Raw genomic sequence first — 19401 nt, 5'->3', positions numbered from 1 at the left:
CACTCCCAATGCAGGGGGCCTGGGTTCAATCCCTGGTCAGGGAACTAGATCCCACTTGCATGCCGCAACTGAGGAGCCAGCGCAACCAAATAAATAAATAAATATTATAAATAAATAAATAAAAAGAATTCTCCCTTAAAAAATAATAATAATACTTCATAGTCATAAGGCAATTCAAACTTTTCAAAGCACTTTCTCCATCTATTATCCAGTTTTATTCTTCACAGCAATCCTCTCAGCTAAGTAGGGCAGATATTATCTCCCTCTGACTCCCAGATCCTCAAAGAACTTCAGGACAGAGAAGGAAAGACTTGCCTGAGATCACATAGCTAGGTAATTGCAGCATCACAGCTAAATTCCAGGTGTCCTGTGTTTGTTTCAGAAACTGGATCATAAGAACAGAGGTTAGATGGACAGTTGTGCAGGAAGTGTGTCTTTGGCAGGGGAGATTTTGTCACTGGCATCTGCCCGGCACAGAGCTGGCTGTCGCCATTCCAACAGCACTAGAATTGTCAGCCCAATGGGCATCTTGCTTTGTCCCCAAGACAACTCACAGGGATCTGAGGGGCTTGTAAGAGCATAAATGTTAAAGGCTTTGGAGAGGTGACTGCACCATCCGGTCCTCAGGGTACTTGCTAAGGGATCCAACTTCTGTAGCTTCTCCTCAACATCTAATAGTGAAACCAAGAAAGGAGATAGGAAAGAAGATTGACCACTAAGCTTCCGCTGGGATTTCTAGAGGAAAGAGGTGCTTTTTTTCGCCTTTTTCTGCAACACCTGCGTCTCTGTCCTGCTTCACCAATAGCCCCCATCCAGCACACCAAAGACACCAGGTGAGTGAGATGTGTGTTGAGAGGCGTGGTGAGGTGAGGTAGCCATTGTGCTGTCTGATTGCAACCCTGTAAAAAGTATACAGAGGAAACAAAGATCACGGGGAAGTCCACCAGAGCAGGAGAGTCATTGTTTGGGTGTGGAAATTTTATTCTCCTCTATTGTCTCATAATTGAATTCTCTGCTAGAAGTTATATATTTCTCGTACAGTTTTTAAATGGTATTTTTGTTTTACTGGGAGAGAGGGGATGTGGTTTTGGCGGCAGCAACAGGGTAGTTGTTGGCAGGAGAGAGAAAGGGAGCAGCTGATTTCTGTCTGGTGAGAAAGAAGCACAAGCACCTGGGGTCCAGCCAGCAGCATCCCCTGCTCGGGCCCCCAAGGAGGAATATTTAGGTTTCTTTCACTGTCCAGATGCCACAGCATCTTCCCACGTTTTGTCAGCCCCTAGGGCCAGAGACCCCTCGGCACTGCAGGGACCACTCATTTCAGGGAGCTCCCAGGAGGTCTAATCCCCTCCTCTGGTCACTATTGAGCCAGCCAGGACGGGTACCGGCTGAAAACAGCTTCTGCCCTGTTCCTCCTGCTGTGCCCCAGAGAGAGGAGAGTGCGTACCGTGCTGGGGCCAGGATGACAGCAACAGAGCAGATTAGACAGGCTGAGGCTGCCCGACTCTCGGAGTGAGTCTCCACTGAGAACCCAAGCGGCGGCAAGCACCTGTCTAGAGAGACATCGGCGCCCCGGACCCCTCGGGCCTTTGCCCTTCTAAGCAGCCTGGCCAGCCTTCTGTGTCTCTACGCTGAGCCTCACTCGCGTGTGATTGCCGAATGGTGGTGGTGGTGATTGGCTGGACTCTCCATCTTCTCACCTCACTGTTTACAAGGGTCCCGGGAATGAAAACTAAGCTACCTCCGAGAAGTAAAATCCTGGAGGAATCATTGGGTTCTAAGAATTTGCCAGAAGAAAGGCAGGAGGGCCTCAGCCTTCTCAAGGTCCAAGGCCAAGTCACATTAGCTGACTTTTGAGCCCATCTGGGGACTATGTGGGTGCCTGCCAGCCTGGGAAAGGAATGTTCTCCCAGCTCCATAATGGGTCTGCGGCTGCTGTTCATCTCCGGGGAAGATGCCCATCAGCTTGGAACTTACTACCCTGAAATCAACAAATAGGTGTGGTGAGTTTCCCACTGTGCCTTTCCAAGAACAGTCAGGGGCTTCCCTTTGGTAGCTGGGGTAAGTTCTCCCTAGCTAGAAGGGTAGCAGCACCTTTTCGAAAGAAACAAGAGTAGCTGGGGTTTGGGCTTTTTTTTCTTTCTTTCTTCATGTGGAAGAAAGTGTATAGCTGACGATTTTCCTTTGACCTCTTTGCAAAGCAGCTTGAGTTGCAACAGCTCTGCTGAAATGTTATATGGCCTTTTGCTTCAAGGACTTTGAAACCAGCATTGTTGATTTTTCCTCTTTCCTGTCAACCTCGGTCCTGTTTCCGTAGTGTTTTATGTTTGCTGTCTGGTGGATTTAAAATACAGTAGCTCTTGGTATAGAAGGCCTTTTGACTTTCCCTGTGGCCTGAGCTATAGGTATATATTCTGTCTGAAAATAAGTAAACACACTGTAGAGCAGAAGCAGAATTGCTTTGTTGTCAGCAGAGGGGGAGACGCCACGAAGCCCGAAGTGCTGTAACCCCTGCTGTGCAAACAAGCCTCCTGCCTGGTGTGGAAACATCCGTGTCCCCAACAGACAGACCTCTGTGTTATTTAGGTACCATCCAGGATCTGAGTGTCTGTTTGTTATCCAAAGGGTATAAAAGGGAAATCAAACATTCTTTCATATCATTATAAGCCCTGTGCAAACACAGCCTGTGGACAAAGCCCTTTCCCGGGTCCATAAACAAGGAGCTGTTTGTCCTGACTGCCCATCATTAGCGGCCAAAGCAGGGCTGAGCCGAGCATGGTGTCATGTGCACTGTTGCGATTCTGCTCTCTTGGGCCAGAATTTGACAGGTGTCATGGGACAGAGTTCGCCCTATGGAAGTTCAGTCAGAGCACCCACTGGGATCCTTCAGCAAATGCCACGTCTAACAGGCTCAGAGCTATGAAGTAACCTGACTAAGCCATTGCACCCAGCCGCAGGAAGGCAGATCTTTAGTAGGATTGCCTTTGTGCCTGGGGATTAACGAGACACAAATGCCAGGATCCAGACTCATGTCTGCCTGCATCTGATGCAACCAAAGCAAAAGCCTGAGCTTAGGATAAAATATCTCCCTCTCACTCCCCTGAACAACCCAGACATAACGCTGCAGCTTCTGAATAGTAACGAGGACCTGGTTTCTTCACCCCAAAATATTTTGATCAATTAAGCCCAGACCTGCCAGTCTGATTCTCTGGTTACTGAAGTTCACTCGAGTCCACTTGTTCCGTCTTCTAGAGCTGTGCTGTCCAGTACAGGAGGCATACGTCACACGTGGCTACTGAGCCCTGGAAACGAGGCTCATCTGAATTGTAATGAACCCCCAAGTGTAAAATACACTTCGGATTTTGAAAATTTAGTACCCCCCAAAAGGTGAAGTATCTCAATAATTTTTAATGTTAATTACATGTTGAAAATATTTTAGCTCCATTGGGTTCAATTAAATATATTATTAAAATTAATTTCACCTGTTTCTTTTCACGTCCTTTAACGTGGCTAGTAGAAGATGTAAAAATCACACACGCAGCTCACGTTGTTTGCATTGGACAGCGCTGGCCTGGCTCCTGAAGGAAGTTTAGGTTTATAGTGCCATCTGCTGGTCCACCTAAAGCAGACGCTGGTGTAAGCGGGAGTTCAGCCGTCTGAGCAGGGAAACACTGTCTCTTGGCCAAGCAACATGCAGTCTTCCTCTTCCAGAAGCTTCTGAGCAGGACCAGAACTGACCCCTCAAGTCTCTGCCTTGTCAGGAGTCTTTTTTTTTACTTTTTTAATTTTATACTGGAATATAGTTGATTAACAATGTTGTGTTAGTTTCAGGTATACAACAAAGTGATTCAGTTATACATATACATGTATCTATTCTTTTTCAAATTCTTTTCTCAATTAGGTTGTTACAGAATATTGATCAACGTTCCCTGTGCTATACAGTAGGTCCTTGTTAGTTATCCATTTTAAATATAGCAGTATGTAGGGATTTCCCTGGTGGTCCAGTGAGTAAGGCTCTGCACTCCCAATGCAGAGGGCCTGGGTTCGATCCCTGGTCAGGGAACTAGATCCCACATGCATGCCGCAACTAAGAGACCTGGCGCAGCCAAAGTAAATAAAATTCTTTTTTTTTTTTAAATAAATATATAAATAGAGCAGAGTGTATATGTCAATCCCAAACTCCCTAACTATCCCTCCCCTCCACCCTTCCCCACTGGTAACCATAAGTTCAGTCTCTAAGTCCTCGTCAGTAGTCTTGAAGAGGGCGATGGCAGACTGATGGAAGGTGCAGGCCTGTGTTCTCTACCTTGTGGGTGCTGAGGAAGCCCACAAGAACAGCAGTTCTTTTCCTAAGAAAGATTTCAAACTGCCACAGGGTTGTAAAGAAGCATGTGACAGAATATAAGGAGAACATAGATTCATCTCTTAAAAGACTAGTGTCCTCTCTTTGGATGACGCTTACCTGCCTTGATTTGTCAAGAGCTTGAAAGTAGGACTCTTTCTGATAGTATCTGCATCGGTTATCTGTTGCTGCATAACAAATCACCCCAAAACTTCATGGCTTCAAACAATGATAATTATTTAACATCTCTCACTGTTTCTATGGGTCTGGAATTCAGGAGTGGCCCATCTGAGCACTCCTGGCTCAGAATATCTCATGGGGTTGAAGTCAGATGTTGTCTGGGGCCAATCCCTGAAGGTTTGCCTGGGCCCAGAGGATCCATGTCCAAGGTGGCTCATTCATGTGACTGGTGAGGTGATGCTGGTTGTTGGCTGGAGGCCTCAGTTCTTCTCCACGTGGGGCTCTCCACAGGGCTGCTTGAGTGTCCTTGAGGCTCAGCAGCTGGTGTCCTCCAGAGACCACAATCTAAGAGGCCTAAGGGGAGGCTGCACAGCTTTTATGATATAGCTTCAGAAGTTACACAACATTATTCCTGCTGCATTGTATGGGTCAAGAGGCAGGAACACGCATCCCACCTCTTGACTGAGGAAGGTCAACATCACGTTGTAAAAGGAAATGTGAGAAGGGTTGGCCATTGTATTTTCCAAAAATACAAAGTCCCCAGTGGGTATATAGCACCGTGCAACTAAAAGGCACGCCCCGGTTTTGCAGATGAGGGAACTGAGGCTCAGAGAAGTAAAGTAACCAGCCTGCAGTCTCACGTCTGGCAGGAAGGACTAAAGCCCAGTTCTAACTCCTAGATCATACTGGTATAGCCCCTCCAGGTTCTTTCCCTATGTCTCCCTTATGCTGTTGTAACTACAGATTACACTGACTGTTTCATCTTTCCAGCATCTTCAAGGTGTGCAGTGCTCTCTTCATTCAAGTGTTTTAGATGATTCTTCAGTTGATGTCTGTCTACAAATTGTCATTTTTCTGAGTTGAGACTCAATGGGAGTAGGTTTCAACTAACTATAGAGCCCTGGCAATGTATACATCTTCCAGTATTTTCCATGCTGTTTGCTTCAAAGATCTCAGGAATAACAACCACATTATAATGTGTGTACTTACATTCTGTTTGATTATCCGAATATTACATCTTATTTATTTTTGAAACAGGAAAGGATAATCACTGCCTGCTTCAGTCGTTTTCAGAGTAGTCGGTCATTGGAAAAAGGAGGTTTTTCCAATTTTTGATGTTCCACCTGCCAGAATGAAAACAAAAATCCAGCTGCCATAATCATGTTCTGTTATTCTTGGTTCCAGGTCAAACTTCCCTTTCCTGTAGATCAAATCACAGATCTCCCGAGGAATGATTTCCAGATGATGATTAAGATGCACAAGCTAACCTCAGAGCAGTTAGAGTTCATTCACGACGTCCGCCGGCGCAGCAAGAACCGCATCGCGGCCCAGCGCTGCCGCAAGAGGAAGCTGGACTGTATTCAGAACTTAGAATGTGAAATCCGCAAACTGGTGAGTTGACCCGCCCTTTGCTGTCAGCAACCTGGAGTGACCGGGGCTGATGCAAAGTTACAGTAGCGAAGGCCAGAGAGGTAGAGAGAAGGCCACCGTTCAGGGAAGTTCGAGTTGATTTTTAAACGAGTTCTCAACAAAAATAATAGCTTTATATCTGTAATGCGTGTGTCTGTGCAGGTGTGTGATTGTTTGTCAGTATTTTATATCTTTTAGCCATTCGTATATTTTTTTAAATGTATTGACGTATAGTTGATTTACAATGTTGTGTTAATTTCTCTGTACAGCAAAGCGACTCAGTTATACATATATATACTCTTTTTCATATTCTTTTCCATTATGGTTTGTCACGGCATATTGAATATAGTTCCCTGTGCTCTACAGTAGGACCTTGTTGTTTATCCATTCTATATATAATAGTTTGCCTCTGCTAATCCCAAACTCCCATTCCTCCCCTCCCCTAGAGGTGCTTCTTTTTTATTTTCCATTCAACATGTGCTGAGAGCTAACATTTACTGCATGCATATGTGGACCAGATATTATTCTAATCCCTTTCTGTAGGTGATCACATGTAATCCTCACATCAACCCTATGATTTAGGTTCTACTTTATCTCCATTTACAAAGGAGGAAACCAGAGTGCAGAGAGGTTAGGTAACTCCCCACTATGTGGCAGAGCTTGAATGCAAACCCAGCTGCCTGATTCCAAATCTTATTTGCACTGCTTTCTCCCACCTCCCATGGACATGGAGGAGTGTGGGTTAGAAGCGGGACACCAGCCTACCACCAGGGGTCGCTCAGCCACGTGATCTCTTGAAGCCCTTCACAGCCCCAGGGTCCTGAATTCTGCCTCAAAGTGGCTGTCACCTCCTCCCTGTGCCTGAGAGTATTTTGTCTCGGGGAATAATCTCCCATCTCCCACGCCTCCCCCTCACTCAGAGCTCTGCACTCCCTTCTCCTTGATAAGCAACCTTAAGCTGCAGGAAGTAAATCCAGGTGGCCTCTGGCTCCTGACTGTACCCTTGAAGGCAATTAACGCAACTTCATTCAGCTCAGCCTTTCTGCCGGCCAAATCCTGGAAACTCATCCCACGTGCCCTGTCTGTGTCAGGCTGAAGAAGAGGGAGCCCACGGACTGTGGTCATGATCTAAGCTTGGGTCCTCAGGCTATACGTGGCGGTCCTTTGCCTCCTGGTAAGCCGTTGTCCTAACGAGAACCTAAGAGCAAAATAAGACATTTGAGAAGCCGAAGTAAATGTTACCTGTTATCAAGATAGTCCTGGACCTCGGGGTCTTTTTTTTTTTTCTCTCTTAATTTAATTAACACCAACCAAGCAGGGGAAATGTGCCCATGTTCAGCGGCTGCCATCACCTACAAAATAAAGGCCAAGCTCCTTAGCAAGATGCACTGTGTTCTCTGTGATTCGGTCTACCCTCCAGCATCACCCTCCTCTCCCTTCTTGGAACTGGACCCCCAATAAAATCAAACTGGATGCACTTCCCCTCAGCCCCGTCTCCTGCTGTTTCTACCTCTGTGCTCATGCCTCTGCTGTTTCTCCTCTACCTCGGACAGTCCTCGACTGTTTTTTTTCTCTGACTACATCCTTTGTTCCTTAAGAGTCAGGTTACTTTCACCTCTCCAAAAAGCCCCTTTCCTGAGTCCCTGGTGAAGCTGAGCACCTGTCTTCAGGGCCCTGATCTGACCTCTGGCTTCATACTTACCACATTAGTCTTGCATTATCTGTGTATGTGTCTGTCTCCTCAGCCCTGGCCCTAGACTGCAGGTTCCTCACAACAAGACAAGTCTTGAGAAGCCTCTCAGGAAATGTCTGTTGCCCTAAAATGTATTAGAAATTGTGACTGAGTCATGAGATTACAAATTCCTTCTTTCCTTCAAATTTTTCTTTAATGTTGTTGTTTTTGATTTTTTTTTTTTGCGGTACGCGGGCCTCTCACCGCTGCGGTCTCTCCCGTTGCGGAGCACAGGCTCCGGACGCGCAGGCTCAGCAGCCATGGCTCACGGGCCCAGCCGCTCTGCGCATGTGGGATCTTCCCGGACCGGGGCACGAACCCGCGTCCCCTGCATCGGCAGGCGGACTCCCAACCACTGCGCCACCAGGGAAGCCCTTTAATGTTGTTTTAACAACAACAAAAATGTTTAACTTAAGCCAACATAAGGAAGCAAGTCATTGCTGCCTATGAGTGCGGGTCTTTGGAAAGCCTGCTGGGCTTAAGTGGGGACCCAAGCAAGGCTGAGCCTGCTGGGTATAAGGTTTCCGGGCCTTAAGCACATGTCTATAGTAATTCGGCCCAACACTCTTTTTCAGGTATGAGAATAACTATTATCATCCATATTTGAGAAACGCCTGATTTTTTGTAATTAGCACTCTTCCCTGTGTAATTTTGTAATACTGAGCAAATAGGAAAGTCTAAGCCATACCCCTGGCAGATACCTAAAGCCCTTTGCTAATATTGTTCGGTTGAGAAACCAAGAAGGCGTCTCCTATTTCTCCCCCTGCTTTTTTGGAAACCCCTTGAGTAATGTGCTGCATTTCCCTGCTGAACGAGAGTGTCGCGTGCTCATCGATGGGCACCTGTGACTTAGAGCATCCTGTTCTTAACCGAGGCCTTGATTTATACTGCCTTTCCTGCAGAGAACCAAAACCCTGTCACGTGCAGCATTTCATCTTCTTCCCCCTAGAAAGTGGCCCAGGACCTTTCATAGATCAGTGGACGTGGAGGGGTGGGTGGCTTGGCCAGGATGATGTGGCAGAATGGAGACCGCGATCCCTCCTGGGGCTGGTGTTGCCTCCCATTTTGCAGACTTGCAGGTCCAGGTAAGGAGGTCCAAGCTGCACAGCCACGAGTGTAAGATTCCTCGCCAGCCCTCCGGATGTGTTTTACTCCACACCCGCCCCCGCTCTGGGGAGTGGCGCCCTTTCCCGGTGGGCGGGGACAGTCTGGTCCCGCCCCGCAAGGCCCGGCTCCCGCGCCCACTCGCTCCCGCCCGCACCCACGCGGTCTCCAGCACGCCACTCACTCTGCTTTTGCAAACTTGCGAAATGTATTCCTCTCGAGTTGCACTTGTACATCTGTTTATTTTTCATTTTTAAAACATGTTTTCTTGATAAATTTATAAATATTTTAGCAGGTGCCCTTTCCCCGTGTAAATCTCTGTCTCCGACACACATGTCCACACTGTCTGCCAGATTGCATTCGTCTTTCGGCACGTGCACCTCCCATGTAGGAGACCCACTGGTATGTTTGCTTCTCTCTCTCTCTCTCTCTCTCCCTCTCCCCCCCTCTTTTTCCCATCGTCTTGCATCCTCTCATCTCTCCTGCGCACCCTTGCAAACGGTGAGGACTCACTTCACAGCGCTTCAGATGTCCCGTTTCTCCATCCATTTCACTGCGTGCACCTCACGGAGCGTCCTCTTCTTCTCTCCTCACACAGCTAGTTATGGGAAAACCTCCATCAGTCTCCTCTGTGGTGGCTAAATTCACCTCTCTGATGGGGTGATGAATTTTAGTAACACAAGAGCTTATGTGGGGTTTCCTCTAAGGAGAATATCTCAGAACCCTGGGCTGGTACTCTAGGGCTCAGCCTTCTCACCTCTGTCCCTGCTTCCTGTGTCCAGAGAGAACTGGTCTTGGGACTCACTGCACAGTCCCCAGCCATCTGTGCCGTTGTGTTCAGTCCATCAGCTACAGAGGCCAGAGAGCCTACTGATACAGGATTTTTTTAAAAATAAATTTATTTATTTATTTTTATTTTTGGCTGCGTTGGGTCTTCGTTGCTGCGCACGGGCTTTCTCTAGTTGCGGCGGGCGGGAGCTACTCTTCGTTGCGGTGCGTGGGCTTCTCGTTGCGGTGGCTTCTCTTGTTGTGGAGCACGGGCTCTAGGTGCGTGGGCTTCAGTGGTTGTGGTGCACGGGCTCTAGAGAACAGGCTCAGTAGTTGCGGTGCACGGGCTTAGTTGCTCCGCAGCAGGTGGGATCTTCCTGGACCAGGGCTCGAACCCGTGTCCTCTGCATTAGCAGGTGGATGGATTCTTAACAACTGCGCCATCAGGGAAGTATAGGATTGAATCATGTGAAACTGCTGATGGTTGATTTTTTTTTGCAATTTTCATTGTCTTTTTTCTAAATAGACTTGCTTTTTTCAGAGAAGTTTTAGGTTCACAGCAGAATTGAAGGGAAAATACAGAGTTCCCACCTGCCCTCTACCTCTGCACACTCACAGCCTCCCCAGAGTGGTACGTTTGTTACAACTGATGAAGTTATAATGACACATCGTAATCACTCCAAGTCCATAATTTACCTTAGGGTTCACTCTTGGTGTTGTATGTTCTATGGGTTTGGACAAATGTATAATGAATGGCATGTATCCACCATGACAGTGACATAGAGTAGCTTCATCTAAAAATCCTCTGTGCTTCAGCTCTTCATCCCTCCCTCCCCCACCCCACTCCTTAGCAAACACTGATCTTTTTACTATCTCTATGGGTTTGCCCTTTTACAGAATGTCATATAGTTGGAACTGATGGACTGTTTTTTGACCTTCAGAAATCGCAACCTAATGCATTTGGGGGAGATTTTCAACTACAGGGTTTGGGACTGAGAGTTTTCCAATGGATTCTCTGCAAACCCCAAATTCCAGGAAACTGGAACCTTGATTCTCTGCAGTTTTCTGGTTCGTGGTGATTTTGCTGGTCACTCGGCTGGGCCTCAGAGAGGCGTGAAAAGAAGCTACCACGGGGAAGGTGTCAGGGTCAGTGGCACATCTGGATGGCCTGCTCAGACGGGAGATTTGGCAGAAGTATGTGTCCAGGCTCTCATCTTTCAAGTTTCTAGATCCTGACCTAGTCATTTATGAGTTATACTATAATGTAGGATGCAAAAACCAACGCTGGAAAAGCCCTGGAACCTGCTGTATAGCACAGGGAACTCTGCTCAATATTCTGTAATAACCTAAATGGGAAAAGAATTTGAAAAAGAATAGAAAAGAAATAATGAAGTGGGCTTGTATGATTCCATTTATATGAAATTCCAGAGAAGGTAGATCTATAGAGATAGAATGCAGGTGAGTGGTTGCCTGAGGCGGGGGGTAAGCATGGGGAGTGACTGCAGTGGAAGTGAAAGAGATTCTTGGGGTGATGGGACTGTTCTAAAATTGTATCATGGGATGGTTACACAGCTTTATAAATTGACTACAAATCATTGATTGTTTCATACTTGAAATTAATGAATTTTATGGCATTTAAATTAAACCTCAATAAACCCGTTAAAATTTTTTTAAAAAGAAAAGCTCCAGAAAACAGGATGCTGGGTCCTCCCATTCAGGCTGGATCAGGCCTTTTCTCTTTCTTCTGTTCAGGTGTGTGAGAAAGAGAAGCTGTTGTCAGAGAGGAATCAGCTGAAAGCATGCATGGGGGAACTGCTGGACAACTTCTCCTGCCTTTCCCAGGAAGTCTGCAGAGATATCCAGAGCCCTGAGCAGATCCAGGCCCTGCATCGGTACTGCCCTGTCCTCAGACCCATGGGTCTCCCCACAGCCTCCGGTATGAACCCCGTGCCCTTGGGCGTGGAGCAGAACCTTGCCGCCCCCCAGTGTGCGGTGGAGGAAAGCGTGCCCTGCTGCTTGGAGCAGGGCACAGCGGCCCCCGGGCCCCCATGGGCGCCCAGCAGCGCCTCAGAGAACTGTACTTCTGCTCGGAGGCTGGAAGGCACTGACCCAGGAACCTTCTCAGACAGAGGACCTCCTCTGGAACCCAGGAGCCAAACGGTGACCGTGGACTTCTGCCAGGAAATGACTGATAAGTGTACAACCGATGAACAGCCCAGGAAAGATTACACCTAGTGACGGCCTGCCTCCTAATTCTCAACCCTCTCCCACCCAGGTGTCCATGGGTCAGCCTGCGGTGCCGCTTGTCTGTCGTCTGGAAGAACCAAGAAGGAATTTGGTGCACACTACAGCAGTCTTAGCAGCAATACTGTTTCCAAGTATTCTCTCCTCCCTTCAAGCAGGAGCGATATATAGTTACCTTCACGATGGTGCTACCCCTTGCTCAGGCAAGGAAAGACGACAGTGATGATGCTGTCTGTCTGTGGGTTCATTTCAGTCTTAACAGGGATAGACTATAACACCTCTAGGACCCAACCACGGATTTTTTTTCTCAGTGGCCCATGTCACAAACCCTATCTCAGGAATTTCTTCTGAATGTTCAATTTTTTTCATTGAAGACAGCTTCTATACACATCAAAGTTTTATAGCTAGACTGTACATATTATATATAATATATATATAAAATATATATCTCTCTCCATATGCAAAAGTCCTGCATGCCTCAATTTTCTCATCCTAAAACTGGAAACTTCGTTTCTCGTTTATAAACAGGTTCCAACATTCCTCTTCTTTTGTCTCTGACGCTAGAACTAGTTTGTAATTGTTAAGATGGTCGTTTTTCTTGCTTCACAGTTCACTTTCAAGTTGTGCTTATTTATGGACAGAATTCAATGTTGGAAGCTTTCTTTGAGGTTTTATTTCAGACCTTTTTTTGTTTGGTTGGTTTGGTTTGGGCACCATCAGGTGGTGCCAGTTGAGTATCGTGGGTTTGGTTTTTTCTTGCAGATACTGTACAGTCAAGGTCAACTTTGCCACTTGCACTGAGTTTTGGGTCAAACCTATTTTCTTAAATGAAGTTGTCACTTCAGTATAACTCAAGTAAACTGTATATTCTTTGCTTTTAGTTAAAAAAGTAAAACAGTTAGCTAATTAAAAAAAAGCACTCAGGTGATAATTATGTAGGAAAAACAATCTTGCCAAATAATGAATTCATCTTAGGATGTAGACGATAATCTGCTTGAATATTTTTATATTTCACCTCCTCCCCACCTTTTCCTAAGCAAAGTTTAAACGCAGAGTTCAGAGTTGATGCTGGACGTTCAGATTCCTAAGTGGGGAAAGAGTTTGGACGTCTCACTCAAAAGCGCATCGAAACAGCAGGAATCGTGATTTTGTACCAGAACTCAGCAGGCATTGGCTCCTAAATAGCAAGTTAGAACTGTTTTCTCAGCCCGGGAGTAAGTCCCATTCATTTCAACACTTCCCCAGGCCTCTGCTTGCTCTCGGAAGCATAGGATAGTAGGAACTTCTCCGTCGAACGACTTGGCTGCTCAGCAAGCCAGCTTCCCAGCCCAGGACCTGCCTCCCGCCAGGGACTCACCTGAGGGGGGTCTGAATCACAGCCCTGGGGGTGCCGCCCTTAGGTGGCCGTCCTGGGGTTAACGCAGCTGGCCCAGAGTAGGAGAGAGCAGGACAGATGTTAGCCTGAGGTCTGTCCCTGACGCAGGCAAAAGCATTTCTTTCTCCCTTCTTTCTCCAAATGCTTTGAGTTGAATTCTGAGATTTTTCCACCCTTCTCTAGTCCGAAGGCAGATTTCTTTCTGAGGCTTTGGACACGACATGGCCAGGAGCCCTCCCTGCCCCCCACTCACCAGGCACACACCTCACCCTCACCTGATGATCATTTCCTTCTCTTGCTGCAAAACTAGTTGGCTTGCAACCCACAGAGAGCAGCTTCCCTTGGCCCAGGGGGCACGTTGGCCCCTGGCCACGTTTACAGGAAGGTGTGCCGGACGCCACAGCCGGCGCAGGGGGGAGATCAGCTCCCTCCCTCCTCCGGGCCGGCTGCAGGAAAAGTCCTGAACAGTCTGATGTGGGGATGGGTTGGTGGGCAGTGGGGACTAGGTGGTTGATTTTGTTTCTTTATTTGTGCCATTGTTTGGAAGATATTAAAGCTGCATGTAAAAGGGGAAATTAGTATATGACGTAGGCGAAAAGTGAAATCATAGTAACATATGTTTTAGTATTAACTTTTTTCTGTACAAATATTAGTGCTAAATGTTTAAATATGTATGAATGCCAGAAATTTGTTGATTCATGCGGTAGGATTAAAAAAAAAAGGCTTTTCTTTGAAAATAGTTCCACTTTTAAAACCTGCCTCTGGGTTTTTGTTTTTTCTCACGTGTGTATGTATGGTGCGTGCTCGTCTGAGACAGACTGTGATCCAGCTCTGAGTTGGAGGTACCGTTTTTCTTGTGGCTGTTGGGATTTCTTGGCCTAGTAGAAGAGTTCTGTGCTTCACCGTGAGGTTTGCCTTTGGGAAATACTGGTGACAACTCGAATTTAAACTCGTTGTGAATCACGTGATCCATCACAGGCATGTGTTCTGGTAGAAGAGTCGGCCAACAGTATTTTTTTGGTTTTTTAACTCTCTTGTTGCCTTTTTTAAGTGACCTCCTCTTCTTTGGAAAAAGGAATGTTTTCTGCTCATATCGTAACAAGGTCTAAACCAGCCCGTTGGCGTGACTGACCCTGGTACCAACACATGTGCATCTGGTAGTCGTGGTCCCATTCGTGCCGTCCCCGTTCTGTTGTCCTGTGCGGCAGGCCTCCCGCTGGGGGGGGGAGGGGTGCCCTCTAATCCCCTCCCTGCTAACTCAGCCCACAGTCTCCTCCCACCAGCCCCTGCCTCGCGTTTCTTCCTCTGCCCCAGTCACACCCCTGCCACTCTGGCCGTGGGAACTGGTTAAAAACACTGTTGGAGAAACTGTCTTTTGATTTCTTAGAGATGTGAACAAGTTATTGGGATTTGGTTCACTATCGACCAGGAACAGCGACTGGCTTTGTGCAATTGTTGACGTGACGCGTCTGTGTCTCTTATGGCTCCGAACCATGTGCTTGTCAAGATTATTTCCGGGTTGATTCAAAGGGAGGACTAGCTGGGGACCAGAGTCCAAGTTGCCTCAAGTGGAATTTTAAAAACCAGCCTTTCTCCTTTCCCTGGGATCCCTTAGTGCAACTCGTGTCTTTTCTGAAAGAGAAAAGCAAGTTAACAGCAAGGAATAGCATCTGCATGGCATGGTGACATTTAGTGGTATCTTTAAGGGTCCATCCTTACAGATATAAAGGACTCTTCCAGCTACAGAATGTTCAGGAGGGTCCCTGCGACAGGCGAGTTGTGTCTCCAGGTGGCTGGGTCAGGCATGGGCTGTTAGAACGGGGACAGTGGAGGTGGCCCTGTGGCTAGTTAACATCCGCCTGAAACTAGTCCTCCCGTCGGATCTGCCTTTGTTCTACTTGTGTCTCCGGACAACCTCACTTCGTTCAGGTTGGTCAGGCTAGGGCAGGTGCATGCTTTGCCGTATGTGTCTGTTTCTCTTCGTTATCTGGGGGTGCCTTGAATAAAAGAACTTCATGACATACTGATTCTGGAACAAAACTGTTGCAAAAACGAACAAAGATAGAGCTGGCAAAGTTACTAGCCCACCTGCTCCTTCTCTTCTGGGTTCCCTAACAATGACTCAGGCGTCAGAGGTGATGCTGCACTAGGAAATGTTATTTTGTATAGTGTACAAGTAATTTATTAACTGTCTTTCTAAAGGTATGCTGCTTTTAAGATGCACTATGATTTTGGATTTAATCCTTGTGTTGCTTTCCCAAGGAAGTAAAAAAAAAAAAAAAAAAAAAAGGCTGGTGATTAGTATGTCAACTGCCACTTCTCCTTGAAAAGGAAGGCAGGGACCAGCAACAGGACCTGTATGAGGGGACTGCTAAAAGCCAGGTAGGCACACTGTGAAGTCCAGTGTACCATCAAGAGGTCTAAACCTACACTTTCTCTTTTAATGCTTTATGATGGCCATTAAAGAAGAAACAAACAAAGGTGTGAAAATGTTACGCCTTTTAAGAAACCACTGAATCCTGCCCCTTCAAGCTGATCCACATGCTATGTTGAGCATAATCCTCCCAAAATGTGTAAAAGCCTGCAAAGCTCTTTCAAAACCCTATTAGCTACCTAGTTCTATACATTATACCCCATTTCAACTAGGAGCCGCTTAATACATGACTTCAAACGGTGCCACTAGTGCTTAGCAATGGTTGGAGGAGTTGCCGATCAAGAAGGCAGCCAGAATCAAGTTTTGTCCTCAAATCACTATAAATAGGCAAAGAAACATACTTTTTTTTTTTTTTAAAAGAATAAAGCTGGGATTCCCCTGGCGGTCCAGTGGTTAAGACTCTGCACTGTCAATGCAGGGGGCACGGGTTCAATCTCTGGTCAGGGAACTAAGATCCCACATGCCACACAGCACGGCCAAAAGATTAAAAAGAAAAAGAATAAAGCTGCTCACTGGACCATGAGTTGGTCTCTCGTCCCCAAATTGAGGATTTTGTAGGTTCAGTTCCTGGCGAGTCAGTCCTCAGATCAACGTCTGTGTGGAGTTGGCATTCGTGCGGGCAGTCTGTGTGCATGGGGGCATTGTGTTCAAGCTGTGTGTGCCAAATACAGCTCGAGCCATCTCCTGACCCAGGCATCCAAGACGGATGCTGTAGAATAGAATATATTTGTACACAAAACTGCGTGCAAATAGTCTTTGTACATAGAAAAGACCTATTGTGGCAGATGGAGGATAAATTATTCAACCGACGGTGCAAAAACATTTCTTGCAAAGAAAAGTGTATAGTATTTTCCTACACTCCACCCTGGGAGATAATATTTATATCACATGGATATCAGTGCATTTTCATTGTAATATGAAAAGGATGCTGCCATTTTGTGAAGAAAACCCACTTGGTTGCAGAGGCCCACTTTCGTAGCTTTGATTGCCTGTTGTGACGTGGTGTGTGCATTGCACTCTCAAGCAATGGACAAACAGCTCTGACTTTCCTTTCCATTCCAGTGGACTGACCTCAGATAACACAGTGGCCTCCTTAGACACAGAAGTGCACCCAGAGCCTTCATTTCAGGTAGACTCCCCTGCGGTGCCAAACGTTCCCGTGGGGACAGGAAAGAGTGAAGGGACTTGGACAAAAAGGGTTTTTCCTACAGTTTGATGCTAAGTCTTCTACCAAAACATGTCTGGAGACAGAGGGGTGACCTCCACATGAGTCCTAACAATGCATTTCGCACGTGTAAATGCTGGGATGCCCGTTCATGCGCCGAGGTAAAAGACCTGCCACTTCTAGTGTGATCGGGAAGCTTCCACAGGCATGCAGGAGCTTCGGGCGCTGGTTAGACACGGTGAGCCATTCAAGGCAAGCACCACCTTTGCTTGTGAGGCCCGAAGGGCCCGTGAGAATTTGTTCCAGAACCAGTCTGATGCAAGTGCACCTCTAATCTATGCCTTACAAACTCCAGAGGCCATATTCAAAACAGGGTCTTCTCAGTGTATGCAAGGGGCTGCAGCCCCTCTCCTCTTCCTCCCCAGGTCAAACAATACGGACAGTTTTCACACATATCTACCTGTATAACCCTCTGTACCTCTCATAACTGGTCAACGACTGTAACAGGTTACATCAGGTGTTTTTCTACATACTTTTTACACAGATTCTATGCGATTAATGTAACTTAATTCAATGCATCATTTTATTGTACTAGTTCTTAGGCTTGTCTTTATTTTCTAAGTGATTGTGGTTTTTCTTGTGGTTTTTAATTGTAAAAAATGAAATGGCTGTTGATGCTTATTCTCTGTAACTAAGAATTTTTACCTTTTTGGGGAAAAAAAAAGCATTGCTATGAACTAATGAATTGAAACTTCATTTACTCATTGTAAATATACTATTGTGCAAAAAAAAAACTCAATTGAATTGCTAGTGTTAACTGAATTTTGTCTAGACACCATTTCTGTTGATGAAATAAAGACATATCATTACACATTGTAAACTGATCTTCTCTGATCCCTATGTTAGAGATTACAGAGCTGGAGGCCTTAGGAACTCTTTCCTCCCAGAGAAGCCACGTCTCTTCCTCTTGTTTGGACCCTTATCTGCTACCTGGTTAATCTGATTAGAAATCTTAAAAATGTGATAACTAATGCGATTCCTCAACTCCCAATTTTAAAAATGCCTAGTACCGGGACTTCTCTGGTGGTCCAGTGGTTAAGACTCCATGCTCCCAGTGCAAGGGGCATGGGTTCGATCTCTGGTTGGGGAACTAAGACCCCGCATGCCACACGGCACAGCCAAAAACACCCCACAAAAATTCCTAGTGCCTGAGAGTAAACAAAAGGCATTAAGCCCAGTTTCCTGGTTTTGATATTGTGTTATAGCTATGCAAAACGTCACCATTGGGGGAAGCTGGGTGAAGAATATTGTTTCTTAAGGGCATGTGAATCTACAATTACCTGAAAATAATAGGTTTAATTGAAAATAAAAAGGTAATGAAAGTAAATGGGGAAGAGGAAAAACCAATGCCAAGATACAGTGAATTGCAGGGCAAGGATTTTAGAATTGTGATTAGGGTGTACATACATCTAAGCCAGAAAAGAATATTTGATCATTTGAGTCTTGGATTTTGATGTAAAGGGAAAACAAGCTATTGAATGGTGGGCAGACCAGACAACTTGAGTACAAGGGACTCATAAGTGGTCTGGCCAAGCTGGCAGTGAGGATGGATTCAAGTGATGGCAGGAGAATGCAGTGCTGCCGGGATCTGAGCTTCCAGAAGTGCATGGCCTGACCCCACCTACCAGGTGGGAAAACTGAAATTACCAGTTGCTGAACTCCACTCCCTCCACGGGCTCCCCACTGAGGCGAGGGCTTCAGGGACCATATAACGGGGTTAGCAAACGTGCACTGTTGTGAAACATCTTAGGTGTCAGAGGTAAAATAGAGTCCTTTGCCTGAAGACATGAAGTTATTCAATCCATTCTAGGAAAACGGTGTGTCATGGTCCCAAAGTTTTCTGTAGGAAAACCTGGTCACTTCGAACTGATGGTCATATGCACCTTCGACCCCAACATTTGTGCTTGTGGCAGGAACGGCAATTGTGGTTTGATACAGAACAAGGCCCTTATATCCTGCAGAAGGGAAGCATTCAAACACCGCCCAGCCCTAAACGGGCGGCAGCCATTCTCTTTCCTACTTTGAATGTGCACCTTAGGTGTGACTTGTATCTACTTCCAGAGCACAGTGAGGAATCTCAGTCTGCCTACTCCCTGCCAGCAGGTCTCTTGTATGCTGTATGGAAAAAAAAATTGAGCTCTTCTTTGAAATAGTTCTAGAACTTTCCACCTTTCTCCAATTCATCACCCTCGCCTCCTCAGTTAGGATGCATCGGCAGGACCATACTCCACGTCTAATGCCAGCTTCTGATGGTGCCCAGAGTGGGATGGGCTTCCAATTCTCCCCACTGAGCACCTCTGCCTTCCTGGTATAAATGAATACGATACTTCCTGGTATCAGAGAATCCAGGTCCAGAAATATGGACAAAGCCGCACATCCCACATCACCTTATGAAATTTCCTTTCATTTGACTCAAGAGCATGATCCCTTCTGTCCCTACACCCACCCCCTGGCTCCTACAGATCCCAACATCTACTTGCTACTGGCTGCTTTGTCAACCAGAAAGAGGCATGACTGGTTCTCCGTGGCTAGTTTTCACTCCCTCTCCTTGAAGACAAATGTACCCGAGGCAGTGACCCTCATCCTAAAG

The 19401-nt window shown here is 46.4% G+C and overlaps 1 protein-coding gene across 3 annotated transcripts in view; it reads left to right on the top strand.

Moving 5' to 3' along the window:
* BACH2 (BACH transcriptional regulator 2) overlaps positions 1-17631 on the top strand; it is a 360814-nt gene extending 343183 nt beyond the window's left edge. For all 3 annotated transcript variants that reach the window (XM_022552705.3, XM_089921867.1, XM_022552713.3), the window contains 2 exons: positions 5705-5911; positions 11286-17631. In XM_022552705.3, coding sequence (XP_022408413.1) covers positions 5705-5911; positions 11286-11768 — 690 coding nt within the window. In that variant the 3' untranslated portion in view covers positions 11769-17631. The remainder of the gene's footprint in view (positions 1-5704; positions 5912-11285) is intronic.
* Positions 17632-19401: the final 1770 nt, after the last annotated feature.

This window comes from Delphinapterus leucas, chromosome 12 (genome assembly GCF_059928025.1).
Source record: "Delphinapterus leucas isolate spDelLeu-1000000601 "Yukka" chromosome 12, BTC_Dleu_Yukka2, whole genome shotgun sequence".
In the NCBI taxonomy this organism is placed as follows: Eukaryota; Metazoa; Chordata; class Mammalia; order Artiodactyla; family Monodontidae; genus Delphinapterus; species Delphinapterus leucas.
This window is presented reverse-complemented; position numbering and strand designations above follow the sequence as displayed.